We start from the raw sequence: 24,203 nt of genomic DNA, 5'->3' as shown, positions 1-24,203 counted from the left end.
GCCGCTGCCGAGGGCGGCTGGGCCGCGGCGAGCGCAAGGGCCGCGGCGAGCGCAGGGCCCCGGGCCCGAACGCCCACGGGGATGGTGCCGCAGACCCGCCCCGGGCTTGGGCCTGCCCCGTTCAGCCCAGCCGCGCGGGGAAGCACCCGCAGAGGTCTCGGTTTATTCTTGGGCACCCACCAGCCGAACCGGCGAGCCTGAGAGGCGAACTGCCGGGCTCTCCTGGTAACCTGGAAGAAGTTCCAGCGTAAAGGTGGGCACTCACAAGCCGAGAGGGATGCGTGACAAGCCAGCGGCCACGTGAACCAACCGACCAACCGGCGAGAAACCCCCCCAAACCCCACGCAAGCCAGGGACATACCTGATAAGCTTTTTCAAATGTATGGGACTGAGAGTGTTGCAGGCGGGGAGGGTGGAGAAATCCTTCCTATGCTACATCTGGAAGCAACGTGAGAAGCTCAGGTTAGCGATGAGAATGATGACAAGCAGCAACACTTTTTGGTTACAGTGGTTTCCATCCAGATCAGACCTAGGGGGTGCGTGATTGCTCTGTAATTTGGATTAATCTTTTTCAACGTGTTACTGCAGAAAACCGGGCCCACGGGGTCGAGCCGTCCTTGCTCTTTGCCCGCACGTGGCGTGCCTGTGCTGTGAGTAGCACGCTGGGTGCAGCGCTACAGACCCCAGGGCTGCGAGGAGACGACGTTAATGCCACGGCCGGGAGGACGCTGCCTTATGTGCCGGCCATCTTTGGGTCCTTTGGTGTAGAAAGTCGTGACAGGGTACTTACTGGGTCTTGGCAGTGGCGAGAAGTTTATTTTCATGGACATAAACAGGACACTCAGCAGCTAGTATCTTTACTGAATGAATTTATTGGTTTTTGAACTAAAGTTGCTCACAGTTATTTAACAAGGGATACATCAGATTTTTTTGTCCATTTTAAACCATTAAATAACGTCAGTTTGTGTCTGTATACGTGTGTGTGTGCGCGTGTGTGTCTTCAAAGTACAAAATAGGAAGGATAACAAGAGGTATTGCTTTCATTTATTCTTATATCTTGTGTAAGTAATCCCCTTCCTGCTTGTACCACATGGGTTTTGCTGATATAGGTATTTTTAAATTATTATTATTATTTTGTATTGAAATCCCAGCCTTTTGTAGAGGTACAATGTAACAGAAGCATCAAAATCTATACACAAGGGAAGAGAAAAGAGGGAAAAGAAGGACGGGGGTGATGGGAGGGGAGCTCGGAGGAGAAGTAGAGAGAGGGCGGAGGCAGGAAAGACAACGAAAGCAAAAGAGACTAATTTACAGCAATGTCATGCAATTAAAACTGCCCCCCTCTTCTGCACCCTTGCCTCCCCCCCTCCCCAGCCATCACCCCCTGGTGTCTGACATGCACACAGCAATACGAGAGAGAAAAGTTTAAGAATAGGGAAAATAAATAAATAAATAAAGCAAAAAATTAAAATAAATCCCTCCCATTTGGGGGAATGGGGAAACAGGGCAAAAGTCAAAGGTCTTTGCCCCAGTTGTGTCTTTAAAAATTCTTTTTAATCTTCAAACCTATGTACAAGTAAAACTGGTCCAAGAAGGGGAAAAATGATTAAAAAAACCAACAACGACAACAACAACAAAAAAGAACTCATCCAACATTATCATTAAAAAAAATAATCTTGCGATACAACATACACCCATAGGAACCCAACGAGCAGCAATCGAAGGTCATAAAAGAGCTGAACACTAATGCTAAGCCTACATTCTTAAAATCTCAGTCAAGAAGTACTTCTCACTGTGTTTTGTCTTCCACGCGTAAAACCACGTTTTTTTTGTTTAACCTTTGAGCTTGGGCCAGAATAAGTTACACTTGGTCACATAACTCTTAAGGAGGAGGAAAAAAGGTGGCGATTCTTCTTTCTCGGAGTCATGAGATGAACACTTCTGGGGTTTCTGTGTCTTTTTTCCCCCTCCTCCCCAAAATAAATAAGAATCAATGTTGCCTCTACACAGTTATTAAACAGAAGATATATCTAACAGCTTATTTTTTTAAATATATATATATGTATATATAAATAACCAAGACCTAATAACTGAAACACAAAAAAAAGTCCCCATCCACCCAATCCCACCCTCCTCCCCTTCAAAACAAAACAAAAAAAACAAAACAAAAAACTTTATAAAAATATCTTGCAGTAATTTTTAAAGTTTACAGTAGCTTTGTGATTAAGTCTCCCATTGCCCTGACTCCACCTTGTCTTGCTCTGATGAACTAAGTGCCAGTGATTTGCACACACACACACAGAGGAAATAAAACCCAAGATAAGTCTCTTTTCTTCCTCTTCTTCATCTTCTTTTTTTTCCTTTTTTTCTTTTTTTCTTTTTTTTTTAGAAAAAAATCACCCAAGCCAACAAATGAAACCGGTAACTTAAAGAAATAATAATACTGATATCAATGCAGCACTAGCAACACAACAATTGCCTCTAAATGCAGGGTGTGGTGGAGGATCCAGCTGGTCGAAGAAGGTCCCAGCGCGGTGGCACAGTGGCAGGGAGTTGACAGGTGGGGAGGAAGGTGTCGAAGGAGGAGCAGCAGTAGCAGCAGCGGCAACTGTGCCTGGTGGCAGGAGAGACAGTCCTTGGCAGAGTCTTGTCCCTCTTCTTTGCTACCAGAAGTTGCCTTTTCCCTAAGTTTTAATGTTTTATTTGTATGTGTTTATTCATTGAACCCCCTCTCCCTCCTAAGTTTACTCCTTTCCCCTTCCAGCAGGTCAAAAAGCAAAATGATACAGTATAAAAAAACCAATTATTTTGTATATATATGTATGTATGTATATTTATAGATAAATATACACACATATATACATGTATATATAAAAAAAGGGGGCAAAAGAAAAGGAAAAGGTGGTGGGGAGAAAAAGAAAGTTAAGAAAATCCCATGATGAAGCTCCCCAATATTGTCTTGGTTCAACGCTTAGTTTTGAGTTGCTCCTGGCTGGTTTCTGATGAGAATGCGCTCTGGATTCATGAAACACTGTGCTCCCGCTACACCCGTCTCCTTCCCCGCACCCTCCCCCTCCGGGCTGAGTTCACCTGCGTGGACAGAAGTTGCCAAGGGTAAAGGTTTCACTTCAACAATTTGCAACCTCCTTTCAGCCCAGACTCTGCAATCCCGTAACTGAGCAGATCTCTCTTGTGGAGCACCAAAAAAGAAAAAGAGGTGTGGGGGGGGAGGAAAAAAGGCGTGCATTGGGGAGGTGTTTGGGGAGAAGTGGGGAGAAACCCACTTCCTGAAGGGAGAGGGGAGGCTGGGAACCTCAAACAGGACTGGTCCTTGGACAGTCTACATCGGTTGCCTTCCGTCAACAAGTGTCCGCAGAGCACAGAAGGTGAAGCCGTGGCTGACATGTTAACTTTTCGGGATAATTCCTGGTAGCAGAGCGGAAACAAGTGGTGTCGTCAGAAACACAGAGAGAGCATGAACAGAACAAGAAACAAAACAAAAGGAAACAAAAAATAATAGTAATAATAAAAAACCCAAAAAATCAGGAAGGAGAAAAAAAGCAAAACATTCAAAAAAAGGGAGGAAAAAAAACCAATTGAAAAAAACACAACCCAAGATCTGGTGAACTGGGTTTGTCATCTGTGCTACCTTTTCTTTTCTTTCTTTTCATTTCATTCTTTCATTCATTTGTTTTTGTGTTTGTTTCTGAGATATATATTATATATCATATATAAATATATATATGTATATATATACAGTCATTCCTTCATACAAAATTTGTCTATAGACAGTTTTGTACTGTTGTGGCAAGATATATACATCCTTCTAGTTTAGAGGCTAGCTTGCTAAGGAATATTCTTTCATTCTTTCTTGCTTTTTTGTTTTTGTTTTTTTTTTCTAAGTTATTTAATTTTTTATGTGTTTATTTAAGGTTGGTCTTGTAGGCCGACTGATGAGACCATCTTTGCCTTGTCTTTGCCAGCAGGGTACTTATTGTCTCCTCTAGACCCATAGTCATTAGAACCGGAATCGCTCCGCTTGCTGTTTGCGCTATGCTTGGTTGGCGTGCCGGGGGGATGGCTCACCTGCCCGTTCTTCTCGTCTGAAAAAAGTTGTTTAATTACGTCAAAGAAGTTACTCAATGGGCTGCCTGGGTACACAAAACAGAGGAGACAAAAAAAGAAAGAAAGAAAGAAAGAAAAAAAAAAACGAGAGGGAAAGAGAGAGAAAAAGAGGAGAGAGAGAACAAACAAACAAATGAACAATGGGGTTTTTAACGAGAAGAACATGATGAGGAGATCCAGAGCCACGTGCGTGGGGGTGTGTGGGGGATGAAGACAATGAGCAGGAAGAGGAAGAGTGTTTAGGATAGGACACCTACAGAAATAAAGAGGCTGGGAGCGTAAAGCACCTAGGGGTGAGGTCCTAGTTTTCTCCTGAGTGGGGGAGCATTGCTGTCCCACCTAGCAGGAGGACACAGTACCGTGTGGCTGAAATAGTTCAGTCTATTACTTGGAGTCACTTGGCCACTCCGCACTGAAACGTCAGTGAATGTAATGCTGGATACAGGCAAATCCCATCTTATTGCTGCTGTTACAAACATGGGGCATTTGTATGTGGTTGCTAATTGATGCTTTGTTTTGCAGCCTTGCTAAGCTCTCTGGCTACACTGGGTGTTAGACTTTCTTTGCTTGCATTTTATTTCTTCCTGAGTATCTCCTTGCGCACCTTTCAGTCACTAAGCCTGAAGCACCTGAGTGCTCCAAGGGAAACCACATTTGAAAAATGAACTACAGCCGACGTGAGTATTGCCATCTGCATGTGTGGTTTGTGGCTTGTACTTGCAAGCTTCTCAGCACCATCAGATCCTTCTTGCAACAGGTACCTGGAAATGAAGATGCTGAATGCATTGTGGAAGCAGGCTGTCATGCATCTAACTATTTCTGGGACCTACCAGGGTCAAGAACTGCTTCCTCATTGTCCTGAATTTGTGTTCTCTCTACAGTGCAGCCTCCCTGACACTGGCATTCGCTCCAGCGGAGCTAGGAGCCAGAGAGGGGTGTAGGATTGTGCGCTAGTAGAACAGGTATTTCATTAAGACAGCCACTAGAGCAGGTTGCAGTATTAACATGGGTTGGGCACTGTGCACATGAATATGATTTTTCATGTCATTTGGACCTCCAGGCAGCAGGGTTGTATGCTGTTAATCTAGTCCTCTGTGAGAGGATGTATGGAAGGCCATACCTGAGGAAAGGCTCTGGGATGCTACCGAGGGAAAGGGACTGGCTACTACCGGAAAGGTAGCCTTTTGGGGGCATTTCTAGTCCCTTTTAGTTTTCTTGGATTGGGGGATTAATCCTGATCAGACATAGGAATGATCACATTAAATTCTCTAAACATAGATATTGAAGGTGTTTTTTATCTAACATACACCATGGAGGTGAGGCCTGTTCATGATCATTAAAAGCCCACGATGCTTTTCTCAATATTGGGACTGTTGGCTCCATTGTTTTAACAAATTCAAATCATTTATGTCCCACCTAAGTAATTTCATTCTCCAGCTCCCAGAAGGAAACAGGCTCCCTTGTATCTGCCTTCCAATGCAGTGGTGTGCTGTGAAGAGTGGAACCTTTCGTCCCCGAGATGGGAACATTCAGTCGAGAGCAAAGGAGTTTCTTCATAGCAGAGATTGCCATTTATCCACAGTTGGTGGACACTGGCGGCTTGGTAATATTATATTTCCCTTCACTTTCATTACAAACATAAGCAAACCAGTTACTACAGCAGGCAAGTACTTTCTGTGCATGGTAACTTGTCTGAAGAGCTTGAGTGCTTTCTTATTCTCTAATGATAAATGCTAGACAGACATCAACTGCTCTTCTACAAAGAAAGAGGAAATACATAGTATTTGTGCCCTGCAAAACTGAACGTGTTATTCTTTTTTCCCTGCCCCGTGCTAACCAGGTAGCTGCTGCCTTCCTCTGCATGTTATCAGGCATTGAGAAATATGAAATGGTTGGCATATACAGTGAAAGATCTCAATCTTATTAATCTAATTCATTCCTTGCCTTCCTCTGTTGCTTTGTGGTTAACTTACTGCTGGCCCTGGTTCTGTCTCTGCATTCAGCTACACCGAGGCCACAAGGAAATGGCTGTTAGTTTCTGGAAGGGCATCATTCACCTCACTTACTGAAGCCTTAGTGATGGGCCCAAACAAACAGCCAGGCAAAGCACATATCTCAATTTCTGGCTTAGAAGAGACGGGCTATCCAGCTCTCAGTTGTTTTGGGGTCAGACTTCGTGAGCTCCACCTGCTTCCTTCCACATGCATGCAAATGCTTTGGAAGGGGGATATCTGTTCCACATCTATGACTTCTATTTCAGAGATTTCCCTAAGCCTCCCTAAAACTGTTTTAGGTTTGTGGGTGCATGCTCTGCTCTGACTCATTTCTATCTGCTCAGACTCATTTCTACTTCTTTTAGGATACTCTTTTTCAATGAAAAGAAAGAAAAAAAAGAAAGCAAACACTCAGCCTTGAATGCAGGAATGTGGACAGATCTGGTTCTTATGTGGCTTTGGACCCCTCATCTTCATAAGCAAATGGAGTCAGCAGAGAGAATGAAAAAGAGCACTGAAAAAAATGCTGGAGAGGGAAAGACTGCTAGGTTGGGAGAAAAGGGGAGGGGAATATCTCTAGTTATTCAGCTGAGCAGTTTATTCAACAAGCTTAGAGGGAAAGAAGAGGGCAGAGTAAGCAGGGCTCTGCAGGAATCAGGGAAGTTTTTTGTTTTCACGTAGACAAGAACAGTAGACAAAGTACAACTTGCAAGAATGGAGCAATAAAACATTTTTTAAAATTATATTTATATATCTTGTATTTGCTGAGTCCTGATACAGGATTTTTAACCATCCTATTAAAATATGCAGCCCCTGTTTCATCCACCCTTTCTCCTCCCCATGCCCTACTGGCTTTCAAGTGCCTGGAGATTTATTGCAGCAAAAGTATTTAACAGTCTGCTTTTCTTTGCCTGTATCAGTACTGGATTCCTTACAATCAGCATTTCCAGGTAAAATTTTAATGGGAGGTAAGAAATCCTTAGGGATGTTTAAAGAGAGCTACTGAAAAATAAAATAGGCCATTTCACTAACCCTTTCCCTCTTTTGCCTTTTGTAGTATGTGGACTCATAATTATATACTAGGTAATAATGCTCTCCTGTCCTGCAGTCAAGAAAAAATTGATCCTACACCAAGCAATACAGACAATCACTGCACTGATGTTGTCTACCTGACAGCTTGTCAGCCCACTCTTGGGCTGGTCTAGACATTGGTCTTTGGATAGACAAAGAGTCCTCACATTTTTCTCTGGAGATATGTAAACATGGGTCAGCTATGCTGGAAGCATGAAAATGGTGAGTGGTGTTGCTCCTCTTAGTTCTCAGTTCCCTTTGGACTTATACATCCAGTAAAACAAGACTTGAAAATGCAGGTGGTGATAGATTACAACAGCTTTTTAAGCAATCTTCCACTCCTAGCACTCAGTGCAAAAAGTGTCATAGGCTCTTACACCTGTAAGTCCACCTGGGGGCCTCAAAAAGGCTGCCTGTCTTATTTCAGAAAGGGAGGTGACATCCCATTTCCTCTGGACAGGGATGAAGGTTTGGCTCACTGGTTCTTCAAAAGGTGTTTCATGCATCTGTAACTAAGGTCTTCTTTCCCCTTGAGAGCAAACATTCATCAACACAGAGAAAAGAAGGCGTGAAGGGTAGCAAGGGTAAGAAACCGTGAGAAGGATCAGAGGCAGGTGGGGAGGTTCAAAGCATTAGTTTTACATCTATCAGGAGGAGATGGATATGTGCATTTTTGACCAAGGAGCTGTATGCTGCAAGATGGGGAAGGGGAAGGGGTTTGAAAACAAGCACTGAAGCTTATGAAAGGGTCATGTATTGAAGGGATGATATAGAACTATAGTTATGGAGAAGGCACAGGTTTGTGGCACCTGTGTGCAAGCACTGTCACAGTGAAATATTACAGAAGTCAAAACTGTGAATGCATTTGAATACAACAGGCACTAAAAGGAAGAAACAGGGCTGGAGACAGACACAAAAATGTAAAAGGAAGTGGGGCAGGTGGCTTGTATGAACCCTCACAGTATTTCATCTGCTGTTCTTAGGAAGTCAGTCTGACATTGACCTAGCCCCAGTGGTGTCACAGGTTTGAGAAGCAAAGTGGAAGTGGAGCACCCAGGTAAGAGAGGAAAGAGAAAATGAGGTGATTCACTCCAGGCACCAGAAGTGACACCAGGAAAGGATGCACCTTGCAAAGACTCTGCTCTGACCTTGCAAAAACTCTGCCCTCACCTTGCCAAGACCCTTGGAGTCCTCCACAGAAAACAACAGGAGGTGGTGAACAAGCAGCTTCAGGACAAGCCTGGAGGCTTCAGTCACTGATTAGAGCCTGCTGTTTTGTAACATTTTAAGACAGTCAGGTAAGGACTTGGTCCTCTTTTCATTGAAGCAAATAGCAACATTCCTATTGACCTAATGGAAGCAAAGCCTGAGGAACTTCCTTCTGTGAAACTGTCTCTCTCAAGTCTATGTATTTTTAATGCAGTAATCCTTGTGGTGCTGAACACAAAGTTGCACAAAAAAAATATGCCATCTGTGGGACTATCCTCTGCCTTTTCCTTTCTGTATAGCCTGAGAAGTTTTGGGTTTCTGCGTTTTTAGCTTAGGCTTTGGGAGAAAGTGAATGGGAAAAGATAGGTCTCCACTGGAAACAGAGCCACTGTTTGTCAACCTGACTTCCAATATTCCTTCCCTTGTTGCTTTCACATCCTTTCTGTCTTATGCATGCCCCTGCCACTGAGGTTTTCTTCCCATACTCATGCCTTTCTCTTTATCCCTTGTCTTTTCCATCCCTAGCTTGTTCTGTGTTTCAATAGCAGCTGTGATCATGTAACAAAAATCCAACTCCTTTCATGTAAAGCATTGAAACACTCTCTTGATTGTGGGAGCAGCTCGGAACACCTGGCATTTGTTTTCAAGAGTGACCGTTAGAATTTGTTATGCTGCATGTTTGCCAAGCCTTTGAAGAACTAGTTTCACAAGGTCAGGTTGGAGGATGGGCTTGTGTAGGCCTGGGAAGATGTGGCTGAAGACAGTCACGAGTATGTCTATGGAATGTTTTTATGTTTAACTGTTCTGAGGACTGGCAAACATCCCAGCTGGGCCAGATATGCCCTCCTATGTTAGTAGTATTGGCTGTATGCTGTTAGTACTTTCTAGATCTTTGTTGAAACATACATAAGTTGGATACTTTTGTGAAATAAAGGGAATGTTGCACAGAGAGCTTGAGCGCTTGATTGAGTTTCCGCACTTGATGGGTTATAATCCATTCCTTTTCAAACCCATTTTGCTACTCTGACAGAGTTCTAGCCCTCTTTGTGAAGACTAGGCATTTTTTGCCTGTTTGCTGGGTTTCTGTTGGCAGAGTCCCTTCTGCCTTTGAAAACAGAAGACTTAAAATATAGAACCCACTCCAAGAGTTTATGCAGTGAAAGGAATGACAGAAAGGTAAAAGTGGCCTATTCCTCTTTGTTTAGCTGTAATATCATGTAGGGGTCTTCCTCCAGACTAAAGAACCCCTAGTCTAGGCATTGTACAAATACAAATCAGAGAGATGCCTCAACAAGCTCGCTGACTACTGAAGAAGGCTACAGAAAGATTTTTTTGCTCCTTTAACAGTTGGAGGTATGAGGCTTCCCTCTAGACTGGAGAAGAGTGACAGGTCATTGCAATGTCTTGCTGGAGGACATCACACAGAACTTCCTCCTAGTCTCTGAACCCATCCTAGGCTACTTGAAGTGAGATGAAGAAACTGCAGAAATCCCAAGACAGGTAATTGTCTAAAATGATAGGAAGTCAGAAAGGGATTTCAAGAGACGTGGATGTGGGTTTTACTGGATTTATAAATTGTCACAACAGATTGAGCAGAACAAGTTTTCCCATTTATTTTTTCCCCAGTTAGTCATGTAATGGAACAGTTGTTTTGATTTTGTTTCAGTTTAGGACTAGAAAATGGAGACAGACAGTCCACAGCACAACTCCAGTTTCTTAGCAGGACACCTGAATTGCAACTGGGAAAGGTGACGTCCAAAGGTAACAATGGAGCTTATTTTCCAGAGTCCTTAGACTCTGCCAGTAAAAATGCCAACTGAAAACAGTGTTTGCAGAAACAAACTGCTGGTAGGAGCTACTCAGATTATCACACACTATTAGCACAGGTGTCCATGCTACCAGCAGAAGGTGGGAACTTTCAGTTGCTACACACCTGGGCAAATCTGAACAACCAACGTGACATTTAAATGCTCTATAACCCATCCATGTTCTTACTCCCTTACATTCCGTCTCCTCTGCAGGAGGGCGGCCCAATATTTGTGGCTAGCCGGATGCATCCAGATGGCCGTTCTGCCTCCATCTTGCATGTTTTTTCTCTCTCTCATACACACAGAGAGAAGCTAAGCTCCAGTTCAGCCTCTCCTGTCACAGACAATATAACTGAGACAGGTAGCTCTTGGGCAATGAGTTAGGGAATGGTGAACACAGGCAGCAAAGACCCAAATAGATGAGGCATATTTCCTTGCTGCTACCTTCTGCAGAGCTAAGGCATGCGTAATTAATCAGAAAACAAATGTGTCCATTACTGATGAATAGCTCTGGCCAATCTAGCACCATCACATAACATTCAAAAAAGGAGACATGATGACAGGGAGGAGGGAATCGTACATTCGTTTGGACAGCTGGTGGCACTGAAAGAGCAGACAAGGATAGTGGTGGGATGAAGAGATGCCAGATTCTGTTGTGGAATCATGCTGTTCTGGCAAATTGGCCGGTGGAGGACTCAGCCCAAGAATTCTGCCTGTCCTTTTACAGAGATCTGCCTGCACAAGTGCGTGCTGAGAGGGGAAGCTGACGACCCACACTTGTAAAGCCACAGCAGATGCTGATAGTATTGCTGCTACCCATTCTCTTAGTGACTTCTGCTGCTTCATTCAAATTTTTTGTCTATAAAAATGTCCAAAATGTATTGGCACTTAATAATATGATTTTGTCCTTTCCCGCCAGATGGATCTTCAAGTAGGATCTTATGGGTTTTAAGTTCTCTGACCTGTTCCTAAGGAGAGAAATGAGCTGTGTATGCTGGTGAGATGTTGCCTCCTCATTTCCTCTGAATCAGTCCCTTAAAAATATGATTTAATCTTCCGGGGAGGCTGTCTCAAATTTAGCTTAGTACAGAAAACAAATATTCACATGGAGTATCCTGAAGCACTGCCTGCTATAAATAAAGTACTGTGATCTTAATTAAGAGAGCAATACCTATGTTTCCTGTATTACATATTATTACAGAGAAAAAGACTTTGTATTGGACAGTAAAAATCCAGCCATAGCTGTCAAAACAGGACCTGACATGTACCAAATAGTTCAATACATCTGGCTTCATCTTTAGTGCCAAGTTGCCATTTTTGTTGCTACCTTCTTTTACAGTGCAAAAACATGAGTCATGAATTGGAAAAGAAACATCTCCCCAGCACAACACTAGAATGAAGAGGTATGAGTACAGTGTGTGGGGAGTCAGCCATCCATTTGGACAGCAAAGGATAACTAGTAGAAGGGGCATGGACAGCTGGGAAACCTGGCTTGAACTCTTTGGAAAATCTGACTTACATTACTTATCATGATCCACCTATTTTGAAGGCATATGTGATCTTTCAGGTGGGTCTTCTTCCTTTTATCTCTCATTTGGGTCAATTTAGACAGAATAATCAGCCATGCTCAGAAAGACCAGTAGCCAGCACATTTTTCAGAAATGCTAGTTCTTGTTCTGACTACGTCACAGTGTAATGGTTGTAAGAAGAGCCTTTCAGCTGGGAGGGCAGCATACTTTTTTTTTGCAGGTTTCAGCATCAGTGTTTCTGCCATCAATGACCACTTTATGAATGCAAATCACCAACCTGCTCTTCCATCAAATAGCTACTTTGTGAGAAGCAGGATTACTCTAATTAATGCCAATATGGATCAGGATCACTTCCAAGAGCACCAAATCCAGATATTTACTGCTGCTAGTAACACCAACAGTCTCTAATTAGCACTTACAAAGCTGCATGCTGCAACTGAAACCCAAATGTGATGTAACCAGTTTTAAACTACAAAATGTCTCCTCATTTCTCAAGTAGCTTGGGATGCTATTGACATGGGCTTGCGTCTGCGTGAATCAAACTGTGATTGCAAGGAGCTATGAAGAGAAGCCTTTACTGTAGTGCAATTGCTCTGTGTGCACAGAGGACGATTGGCCATGGGGGACAAGGTTAGATGGCTCTGAATAGGAAGCTATGTCAAGTCAAGTCCTAAACACCTGAAGCAAGAGATTCAAGTGAGGTACATTGGAAAGATATGAAAGGCAAGTGGATTTGCTATGCTTCTGCTTTGATCACATCATTTTGGTGACAGCCACTGGTACACACAAGGATCTGTGAAGCTTTTTATTTAACTCTGGTGCCAGGAATCACAGTTTCAAATTGCAAGAGGCAACACAGGATATTTAAGAATAAACATGAGGTCTTCTGGCCAGCCTGTTGTCACAGGGTTATGGCCTAAGACTTTGCAGGAACGTATGTTTGTGCAGAATGCTAGCGTGATTTGACTGGAGCTGCACTAGTTATACATACTAATCTTTTCCTTCTCTTATCATCACCCAGTTCCATGGAACTGCCACTGATGTAATCGAAGACTTTCCTGAGAGTCACGAGGGATGGAAAACAACAAGCAAAGATCACTGTGGAAATAAAATTCAGCCCCAGACAGCTACAGTGTAGAGACTGGAAAGGTTACAGGCTCCCTGGTGTTTCTCAGAAGGTAAGGTCAAGAATAGGCAGGCTTTTCAGAGCTTTCTGCCAGCAGCCAGCACCTTGGAGAAACATACTACGGACTACAAAAAACTTGGGATGGCTGGGAAGAAAGGGGAGCTATCCAAGGCTATACACCAGCTTTACTACTGAGTCAACCACCCAAAGAAATTCTCAGCTCTCTATTAAAAGACTTAAAGTCATTAAAGTTTGTAAAGACAGACTCTTTTCTGAACAAGGACTACTGAAATGGCACTGTGGGCTTCTGTATGGCCTATATCAATGGGTCCAGACCCAATGGGCCTAATCTACAATGATACTTGCTTTCTAATTTCCAGCTTTGTGGTTGAAGCTGGAGGGCTTTCCAGTTTCTATATTATCTTGATTATTTTTTTTTTTAATGTAAAGGCTCTGCAGAACCTATTAGAACCTCATTGTGAATTAGACAACCTATTCTTCAGTAAGATAGACGTAAATACCAGATTAGATGGTAGTAAACAGTTCTCTCAATCCTGCCTCAAAAGAAACAGAATCCAGCTTGTTCTTTTATAGCTGTGTTGATTTTATAAGGCTTAACAGCAGCACATAAAGTGGCAAAGCTTATTTGTCACTAAACTGATTTGGCTCTGAATACACACAAGGAATAGATCAGCTAAGTCAGAAGGTATCACTCCTATAGGCAGTTTTCAGGTTACAGCTGCATTTTAAATGTAAAGGTTTTAATTTTTACAAGGTAAATTTGAATCTTATGAACAGATATGAAAGACTTCATGGAAACCAGTTTAGTCTTTCTGACAACAGAAATGCCCATTGCCCTGCTGGAATGGGTGGAAACATGAAATAAAATATTCCACCCCAATGTGCATTTCAACTTTATTATAAGCCAAATTATTTTCTTCAATTGTGAAATACTAAGAGTTGGCAGCAGTTTTCTAGTGTGCACAGGTAGGGTTGATAGAGCAGCTGTTACATCATTTGGCTATTGGTAGCTCCTATGACATACCTCTGCTGTTCAACATTAACTTGTTTTTCAATGCCAATGGCTATATGCAAAATCACTTCTCAGACTGACAATCACTGCAAGCAGAAGATGAGATAACATTTAAAGGACTAAACAAATTTGCCTTGGTGTTAATTACAACACTCAATGGTTTATAGTGGGTGAAAAGATATTCCTCATTCCCACCAGAGCTTTCACATGGCTGAGCCAGGCATAAAGCATCTGATTAGCTCTTCCTGCTCCAGTGTTAACTCTTTTGCAAGAATGACCCCCTGTGCTCCCTCTCAGAATACAGAACAATGATGAAGTAAAAAACCCGACATAGTATAGTTTTTCTTACTAGATGAACATTGTATCAACTTCACAGGGGATTCCCTGTCCTCAGAGTCATAGAGGACAGTTTGCCAATAATAGGCTAAACGCTGGCTAAATTCTGGCATCATTCCCTTTCACTCCCCTCTCTAAATTGTGGGTGAGCTCTCCTGCACACAAAATAGCTATTCACTCATATAAGAGGGTGGAATTCAGCATGGTGCAGTCACCACTGCTTATGTTGTGTGTGAGCACACCAACAGGAATATGATTTAAAGGAAGCAGCTCCATTAAACCCTGATAACCCATTCATTCTCTTCTCTGGATATATATGTGTTCTGTCTGTGCTGTAGCTGCCACAAAATAGTCTCCTTGCTGGCCTTCACTGTGTCCTCTTTGTCCCTGGTTGGATTGATGCTGACACTGTGACAGCTGGAGGGCCTGCCTGAACTGGGAGTGAGCAGGAATGCTCTCTATCTAGAGAACGCAGAGTACTGGCTGGTTATCTGTATAGCTCGACTTGCAAGCAATCAGTAGCATCAGCATTTCAGTATTTTCATATGATGTGAATGCCAGATCCAGGCAAAAAACAAAGGCTTGAGGGAGAAGAGGGATTTTCTGTCTGATGCCTTCAAGAAGAAGCTGGAGGTATGCCTACAACTTGAATGAGTCTTCATGAGGAGATCAGAACTGGTATAACCCAGAAAACTCAAATAAGAAATCAAATAAGCTCCTTTCAGAGCAAAGGAAAAACTCCCACCAGCAAAGCTCCAACTTAAGGGAAAGAGATCATCTGAAATACAGGAAGCAGGCCAAATTCTGCCTCAGTCACACATGCATAAAACTAATTATCTCCACCAGGACAACCTTCCTTTGTTGTTACAGACTCCACAACAACTCCAGAACAACTTTCCTCAGTTTACGAAGAGATGATGCAGGAGTCACAGGCCCAGCTGGAGAGTGGTACTAGCTCAGTGATCACTTCCCTTTCATAGGGATACTTAAATTCAACCTAGATACCAGAATGGAAATCTACAGACAACAGAGTTCTCTTGTACCAAACCTTTCTGTACAAGATATAAGTAATAAGACAAAAACCTCTCCTAGTATCTGGGTATTTCCACTATTGTATTTGGAGGAGTCAGTAGGGCCACAGGTAATGAAAGAAAGAATACAGTCCATGTGTGGATAGAGGGGAGGGAATGCAAGGGACAAGTTAACCAAAATTCATGGAATCCCAAGCAAGTTGAGCTGCAAGTTTTGCAGGAAACTCTTTTTTTTTTCTCATTCCTAGCAAAATTCTGAATATCCAGTAGGTTCACTACTCCTCCAGCTAGAGACACAACATCCTTCCCCAAGACCAGACTGGAACTGTGACAATTTACACTTGCTAAGTATCTGACAGATAATATGCAATGTGTCTTATGGAAGATTTAAAAGGGTCTTATCCCAAGGAATTCTGGGGAAGAAGAGAGTGGATGCAAAATGGAATTAAATAACATAGCAATCCTGTCTCAATAAATAGCAGGAAACCAAGGGAGACAGCAGCTAGCAGGGCAGCTTTCAGCTTCACTGCATAAAAGGGACTGAAGAATCATGAATCAAAGGCAGTAAGTAAACAAAAGAGAAAAAAAAAACAGGAAAGAAAAAGAAAAGCACTGGCCTGGGTTACAGTGAGGGAGGGAATCTCAAGTGCAACACCACACACTTGTGCTATGAAGGGGAATGCTGTGGTGGAGCCTGTGCATCTGTGCATGGATGGGGAGGAACAGAATAAGGGGTATATGCTTGTGTCCACCAGGTAAGTGAAAGACATACTGGGTTGTTACGGGATGGGTAGTCTTGAAAAGAGCATGGGAGAGCAGGGATGGGGAAGGGGAACAGGTGGAGGGGACAGGACGGCGCATTATTGTGTTGCTCAGCAGGGGCTGGGGAAGGAGAAAAGGCAGAAGGGAAGGAAGTTCTTACCACATTTGGAAAGTCTGCCAGTCATCAACTCCATACAGTTAGTGGTGTCTGGATCATAGAACGGAAAGAGGAGGGAGGGAGGGAAAAACATAAAAAAAGGTTTCCATACCTCTGTGCATAAAGTAGTAACTTAGCACATTATTACCTGAAGCAGGAAACATATACACATCTTGGTCTTTACACAACCCAGGCAAAATTCTGCCACCCACTGTATGCCAGTGCAAACTTGGCCCTGTGACTGAGCGTGGATGCTGCTTCAGTCCTGCTGCTTCAACTCACCTCTTTGTTATAGCTATAGGTATTTATGAAATGTGGGAAATAATACCCTGCCACCACATTAGCAAACTAAAAGCCTTGAATACATTGTTTCACCTGGCCAGCTTTGCAAATTAGCCTGCAACAGCCAGGAAATGTCCAGCCAGCTGATCTATGTACATCAAAAACCTGTCGAGAGGGAGGAAATGCAGCACTGTGCTACTGGACATGGAATGAGAAGGCTACTTAGACAGCTCAAAAACATCTTTTAGACTCCAAAGGATAATGTCCAAGTTCTCAGCATAACTCTGCCTCTCTCATTCACGTGTAGTCTCTTACTCCTCTTGATTTCAAAGTCACTATTTGCAGGCAATAGAATTACTTCTGGGAAGGGTGGCAGAATCTGGCCCTAAGACATAACTGTCCACTTTGTGTATAGCTCCCATTGCCACAGCCTCTGAGTGCTTCTTACTCAGGTGCAATAAGCAGAAGGAGCTCTACATGTCAGCTTCAAAGGAGAAAGGACCAGCCCAGCTGGACACTTCCATGTGGACCCTTCTGGCAAGCCAGATCTGCTGCTGTCAGCCAGGATTCCCTTGCATTTGGGATCTAAATCACTGTGTCCGTGAATGCTGGGCAATGTGGAGTACTCACTGCTGAGCAAGTGGCTAACAGTTAAAGCACTCAGTTCAGTCTCAGACCTCCTCTTGCCTGGCCTCTCAATGAACACTTGGGTATTCAAGAAATAGGTTTCTTGGAAACATGCACACATATGCTGAAATCCCTAACTGCTAGGAAGCTCTAACTAATCCCTGTCTGCTGAAAAGTCTGCAGGATAGAGGGAAGGATAATTTCTTGGCATTCCTCCCCTTAAATACCGAGAAAAGTAATTTCAAAAAAGGGGGATGGGGTGCTGGATATGCTTGGGTAAGCTGAACCCATGCTAGAAGAGCATGTATATGTATGTTTTCTGATGCAGCCAGGCCTGTGCTGCACAGATCATCTGGGAAAGCATGGAGGAGAGAGGGCAGGTGCTTGGTTCAATAGCACTGGCCAAAGGATCTAAGCAGCAGTTATATGCTCTCTATCCCCAAGGTTAGAGGTGGGCTGGCAGAGGTCAGTGGGAGATGATACCCATGGAAGGTCTCTCAGAAAGGCACAAGATTGAGAGAAAGGGGAAAAAGGGAGGAGTTGAAGGAGAATAGCGGATTCAGGAACTGGAACAAGGTATCAGAGGTGTCAGAGAGGCCAGTAGTTTTGAAATTCTTTAGCCAGTCTGAGTGAAGGCAGATTAAGCTCCCAAAATACATTTCTCCCTGAAGATGCCTAACAGGTTTAAGAAGTGCCTACAGCTGCTGATTAAGCCAATGAACAGAAGTCACAGTCATGAGTTTGTATCCTTTTTTTTTGTTTAATAACTTGGAGAAGTTTGTTGTCTCATGCCTTTTAGTGGTTTCTGTCCAGCCCTTTCTGAGTCAACTACACCTTGTTGTAAAGCAGTGTAATACGGACCTATACTGGTAGAGCTCAGAGCATTCACGCATTCATTAGCAGAACTTAAGCTTTGAAAAAGCACATAATAGCAAGGAAAGTCTCCAATATGACTGAAAGACTGTTTCTGACTCCCACGTCCAACACCTGGAGTTTTCCCCTCAAGTGTATCCAGACTGACTGGCCACACAGTAACTAGCAGTCTGGAAACAAAAAAGGTAGTATTTGGATAATGTCAGAGTAGGTAAACATTGTGGCTGGTTTACTAAGATTCTCCTAAAATTGGTATTTGTTTCCTTGTTATCTTTAACAAATTAAAAATAATCATGTCTCCTTAAGTTAGTACTTTGGAATACTGTCTTTTTTGTAAGTAAGTCACTTGCAGTCAGCATGGCTCTTTTTAGTATTTCATTTAAAGCTAATTGTGTAACAGGTCTATATACATTAATCATGTGATTAGAATACAAACTGACAACAGGAAAAAAGGATTGTAACACAGGCTTTTTGACAGCATAACATCTTGGGCTCTGTGCCCCATTTTGTTCCTAAAAACCTAAATTTGCAGGTTATAGAAATGGTTTTGATGGATAGGGAAAACCACAAACCCTTTTTTGAAATAGAAGACCATGGAAAAATACCAAAGGAACACTAATAAAACATCTAATTTGTCTTTCTCAGAACTTTTACAGACATCTATAATTTGCATTCTCTATATTGCCATGGCCAGTCCCAGGAACTGCACATGAATTTATTTTTAATGTCTTTCCAAGACACGATCAGGTTGTTTTTCCCCCATTCCAAAGGCATAGCAAACATGAGCACACCAGAAACAGTAGCTCATACTGCATTGCTTGAAAGACTAACAGAGTTAATATGCTTTCAGCTTCTCTGTTATAATTACTTTAATACTTCTTTCATTTCCATCATATTGTAACATCTGCTTTAGGAAATACTCTATATGATAAAATATTTCATCATTTTAAAGTAGAATTTTCATTCTAATTAGAAAGCCTTAGATTCTTGGCAGTCAGCTTCTGCTCATGGATAATAATCCATAACCGAGTGACTGTTGGATCTAGGTGTTATGTGAGGTGAGTAATGCCAGGGTCTAAAGGCCTTTAGCTGTCTGAGAAGCACTGATGGGTCATGTAACTGCATTTTTAATGTGTGCTGTTTAATTTTTTAATTAAAGCATAGTGGCAGCATCAGATCTCAATCCTTCTGATGATAAGGCAATTCCTTATTTCACAGAGATTGCTAGCAGTCACTCACACTTGGATTTGACCAAGACTCTTTCATACATGACACCCAGTTCAGTTCATTAATAGATGGCAAATGCTTTGGTTAAAATAAGACCTTCCTTCAAAAGGCCAAACAAGCTCTGAATCTATTAAAAAAATGCTAGTGTTCTGCTGAGTTTTCTTTCCTGATTTTCTTTTTTCTTTAATTTCTGTGTTTGTATCCTACATAAATTTCAAAACCAAGCTGCCTGGTTTGTGATGCTTCTGATATCTCTGAGACTGAGATTTGTCCCAGCCCAGGAAATCTCACCCAAACAGCTGCTCCTCTGAGATCTCCAAATCCAGGGCTAGATCCCAGAAAGCACTGAGCATCTCCTGCCAGATGCTTATCGTCCCCAATAAACATTTCCATTAAGGGAGATGATGTCAAGGGAGCCACCAGTTCCTCTGGTCCAAGGCAGTTATCATTTAGACTGGAAATCCCCAGTGTTTGGGTGCTTATTTGAAATTCACTGTTCTCCTATCAAAACTCAGGAGAGCTTGGACTTTTTTCTACCTGCTTTATTTCAGGACTACTCAAGTTAATTTTAATGAAGTCTGTTCAGTTAATAATACTAAAGCTGTTTAGCAAAAAAACAGTGCTCTGCCAATCCAACCAGGCATTACACTGTAAGTGGGAACCATGAGAGCAAGATGAAGTGATTGCCCCAGACACTACAAGAGTGGTAAGACATAAAGGAACACACAAGAATGCAGGAAACAAGGTAAACCTGGGACCTGGATGAGCCCTGGATAAAACTGATGTGTGGTCCAATTCCAAACTGGCATTTGCATAGCCCTGGTTTGAGTCTGCAGCTGGAAGTTTACCTTGCAAAGCACTTCATTTGCGCCTTACCCCCTTTTCTGTCTTGATGATAAAATCCTTCGCATATTTGGTAACTGTAAATTTCTAACTGATTTGTTTTAGCAAATTAGCCAACCTATAGCTCTCGTGAGCCATAAAGTCGAACACCCAGAATTCACAGATCAATACTCTAGCAAAGTTTTTTGAGTCACATGAACATGTTTTGCTTTTTGAGATGTACACCAGCACAATAAGAGAGCTTGGGTGCAGATATGGAAGATACACACAATGAGCGAGAATTTGCACTGCTCTATTTTGAAGCTGGATATGGTCCCTAAACACTTGTTTATGCTGATGAAAGGTATTTCCAGCAGTAACACTGAGATGCTCTGAAATTTGAGATGCCAATGGTTAAAATCTGACATGAAGCCAATAAATATAATAAAGAAACAGAAAACCTATACAAAGAAGTTATAAAGGCTATTTTGGTATTGCTGATTGCCCATAACATTGGAAAACGGGAAAAAATAAGAATATGCAGCACCCCACACTTAAAACCAAAGCCCAAAGAGGCAAGAAAATATTAGGGAAATAAAAATTGATACCCTGCGAATGATCACAGATGGCTTTTGCATGTCCCTATTCACCAGCTGCTTCTATTACTCTTTTGTGCAAAGGCATTGGAGGAAAACAGATTATGATTTAATGGAAAGAGTATTGGGCTGAAACAAAGGCACAAATCTGAGATATTTTCCTCCATGGAGAGAGATCCTTTTATCCCACAAAAGGGCAGTCCTGCCCAGGGACTACCGAAGTAGAGATTCTGAGTATAAGGCTCCTGGATGGAGCCATACATGGATGAGAGACAAGGCCATCTGCTCTCATAGACAGCGATACTCACTCTTGATCCAAAAGGGACTGTCCTTTCATGGCCTCGCTGGGCTTAAATGCATTTTGTGATACCAGTAACAAGAACACATGGACAGCTATTCTGAGTCAGATCAAAGGCCAAAACCATCCAGTGCTCTGTCTCCATCAGCAGCCACACATAGACATGTAGGAGTGTAACTGCGGGCCAAGCACACAGAACACTTCCTCCTAACACTACCTCACTCTCTCACCACTTTCAGGTCAGAGATTTACTGAGCCTGCTGCAGTTTCTCTGTTTAGTGATCCTTAGGAAGATTTCTCTCCCAGGGAATTGTCCAGTCTCCCTGTGAGTAAGAAGTACTCAGGGGAAGATAAGCATCTGCAAGCCCCTCTCATTCAGAACCTGCTTCAGTGAGGAGTTCCGCAGGTCTTACATTACAGGAAGACACACCTTCCAATATTTTTTTGATACATGGCTCCCATTACTTTCACGTGATGGCCTCTAATTCTTTCATTGGGAAGGAAAAATGAATAATAATTCCTATCTGCTTGTTCTATGCCAGTCATGAGTCTGTAGACCTGGTATTGTCTCAGCAGTTATACCACAGAGGATTTAAAGTCTTGAAACATTAAGGGAGAAGGCTGATATGTTGCACTAAATTTGGCCAACTGGACAGTGGATTTTAGAAGTATTACATTAGCTTTTGGGATAGACTTCATTTATTTACACACCTATTCAGGTAAGGGAGGGAAGCTATTTTCCTGCTTCAGAGTATGCCAGAAGAAATAAGCACAGCCAGTCTTAGGAAGGAAAAATGGAAGTGAATGGAGGGATATCCAGGGGGAAGGGAGATTATAAGGTGCTCAAGTGTGACACAGAAACACATCTACCTAAATCAGGTACATATCAGGCTCACATACACACACACACAGATGCATGGGCAACACGACATCTACAAACACTGTTGTGAGCTGGAGGAAATGAGAAAGAGGAAAGTGCGTTCAGAAACCCAGGCAAGCCGGCTTAGTGGGCTGGCATGCATAACGGATCAAAGAGGGGCAGGAGAGAGAATGACTATCAGTGCCATATGCTTATTAGGCCTTGCTGTTCTGCTTTATGCTGTGTTCATTGAATCTTCCCCTTCTGCAGGTCTCACTTTACATGCATGCACCTTTCACAGATGGTTTTCATCCTCCCACCTGTAAAGGCATCTGAACTAAAAGGCAGGGGAGACAACCGCACAGGGCATATGTCTGTGCACAAGGAGCTAGGAAAATCTCCAGTGCTGGACCAGTATTGCTGGTCGGAGCCAGCAGTATCCTCAGAGCCATGGAGAAGGAGAGTCAAAGTGAACTGTGAGCATGTTCTGTTGCAGCAGTGGATTGCCTACAGAGTATCCTCAAACCATGAACCTGAATAGGAGTCCAGCCACCACAATTCCTGTGAGGTGTTCAGGGCTGTGAATATGGGAGAAGAAGAGAAACAGAAAAGACTTTGCCTTGTTTCCAGTGAGAAATGCTGAGTAATTTCATGGCAATTTCTAGGAAGCTCTTGCACACATCTTCCCAACCACAGCCACCCAGCTAAACAAGGTGCTGAATGTGAACTCTTGCTGTCCCTTTATTTCCCCTTACGCCCTCACTGGCTGGGGATGTGAACCACAGGGCCTCCCTAATTGGATGCACAGATTGTCTCTTCTTGGTAAGAATCCTTTTTTTCCCCCCTTCCTTTTCTCTTTTCCTTGTACTCTGCTCCAACCTAAATTTTTCAGGTTGAATTACTTCTCCCTTTTTCAAAAGACTGGCATATTCCTGATCAGGTCAGGTGATAAGATACAGGATAATTTAGCACCCTGTCTCTCATGAGCTGTCTTGCCTGGATAACTCCCTGGCCAAGGGAATTCTCATTCTTAAGTTTCAAGAGACCATTCATTTGGTTTTTCTCCATGTGGAGTTATCTGTTCCACTCTGGCGTTAAAGATCAGGCTGGGTTTTCCCTGCTAGAGCGACATGCTCTCATGTAGCTTTAGGCAGTAGAGATTCTGGATTTTTCCATTCCAGAACCAGAGCAAAACTCTAAGTCAGATACATTTCTCACAGCACAGTTTGCTCTAAACATCTCCCTGAGCCTTAGTCAGATGAATGGTTTTTATTCCTGCTATAATATGACTTTCTTAGGGAGATATCCTGCTTCATATACAAGTGTGCAACAGGGTCCAAGTCCTTCTAGAGAGCATCAGTAGCTAGCACATACTAGAGTGAAGAAGTTAAGAGAGATCACCATGTTATTTACTTTTTTAACAGTTTTTTTCTCACCAGAAAGTAAGGGTGCGCTTCTTTTCCTAAGAAACAAGGAATGCTTGAACATTGTTCATGCAGCAGGGGTAACACGAACTAGACTTAAAGGATGCTTTTCTATCTAATTCCCCTCATTCCCACTTGGCCCCAACACTTCCCAAGAAGAAGGGTTGGCAGAAAATTCTGCCTGCTTCCTTGAGTTCAATTTAATTTCAAAAGTCCAGACAGCAAAAACCTGAATCAACCATAGTTCTAGTATCCTCACCTTTCCTGTTTCCTAACAGAATAACCCATGTGCTGGGCACCCTTGCAATCCAGTGTGCAGAAGGTCAGGCAGTGCTGGGGGGCAAAAGCAAGATGGAAAATAGTATTTCCTGAACTGAGCATACTTCTCTGTCATGTAGTAAGCATACACTCTTCTAGATGGAGTTATTTTATCTTCAGCTGTTAAAGCCACACTGTTAGACCAGAAGGATGTAACCCATACGTGCAATGAGCCAAGGACATCTGGCATTTAACTGCAAGACACAATGCCAACTTCATTCCCCCGCTTTTGTCTTAGCTTGTTCACATAAAGGTCAAGCACAGAACTTGGCTCTTACGTATAATATTTAGTTACTACCTTTTCATCATCATACAATGGGAAAATTCTTCCTAATCCTCCTGCCTCTTTGCCTTCTTCCTGGAGCCTCTGCTCTGCCTTGCTCTTATTTTTTCCCTGTATCTGTATATTCTTTCTGCTTGTCCCCATACCTCCTTCCTTGAAGCACTCCCAATAGCTAAGCTTCCTTAAGTTTTCAATTTTCACCTTCTTTGTTCTGTCCTTTTAAAGGATAGAGGAGTTAACACTGTTATTTTTTGTGTGTGTGTGTCACCACTAGTGTTCAGAGTGAACATTTGCTACATAATGGTGGGATGAGGCCAATTTCTGCATTATCAATTCAGGCTGCCTGCAGATTCAGACTGATGTCATTGCACAGGGTCACACATGTAAGGCTTTCTTTACCACCATGAGGAATT

General features: G+C 42.7%; 1 protein-coding gene across 4 annotated transcripts in view; it reads right to left on the bottom strand.

Annotated features, from left to right (window-relative positions):
* Positions 1-854: 854 nt before the first annotated feature.
* Positions 855-24,203, bottom strand: part of BRSK2 (BR serine/threonine kinase 2) — a 325,351-nt gene continuing 302,002 nt past the window's right edge. Inside the window, exons 19-22 of one of the 4 annotated variants that reach the window (XM_010566000.1) lie at positions 11,723-11,730; positions 8,395-8,437; positions 4,672-4,682; positions 3,537-4,103 (exon numbers count right to left, since the gene is read on the bottom strand). In XM_010566000.1, the coding sequence (XP_010564302.1) occupies positions 3,928-4,103; positions 4,672-4,682; positions 8,395-8,437; positions 11,723-11,730 (238 nt within the window). In that variant the 3' untranslated portion in view covers positions 3,537-3,927. Of the gene's footprint in view, positions 4,152-4,671; positions 4,683-8,394; positions 8,438-11,722; positions 11,731-16,184; positions 16,233-24,203 lie in introns of all 4 variants that reach the window. The other 3 variants (XM_010565996.1, XM_010565997.1, XM_010565998.1) reach the window with 3 other exon arrangements.

Source organism: Haliaeetus leucocephalus, unplaced genomic scaffold (genome assembly GCF_000737465.1).
Source record: "Haliaeetus leucocephalus isolate CR32 unplaced genomic scaffold, Haliaeetus_leucocephalus-4.0 Scaffold200, whole genome shotgun sequence".
Lineage (NCBI taxonomy): Eukaryota > Metazoa > Chordata > Aves > Accipitriformes > Accipitridae > Haliaeetus > Haliaeetus leucocephalus.
Note: the sequence above shows the minus strand (reverse complement) of the source record. Positions and strands in the feature narration are given on the sequence as shown.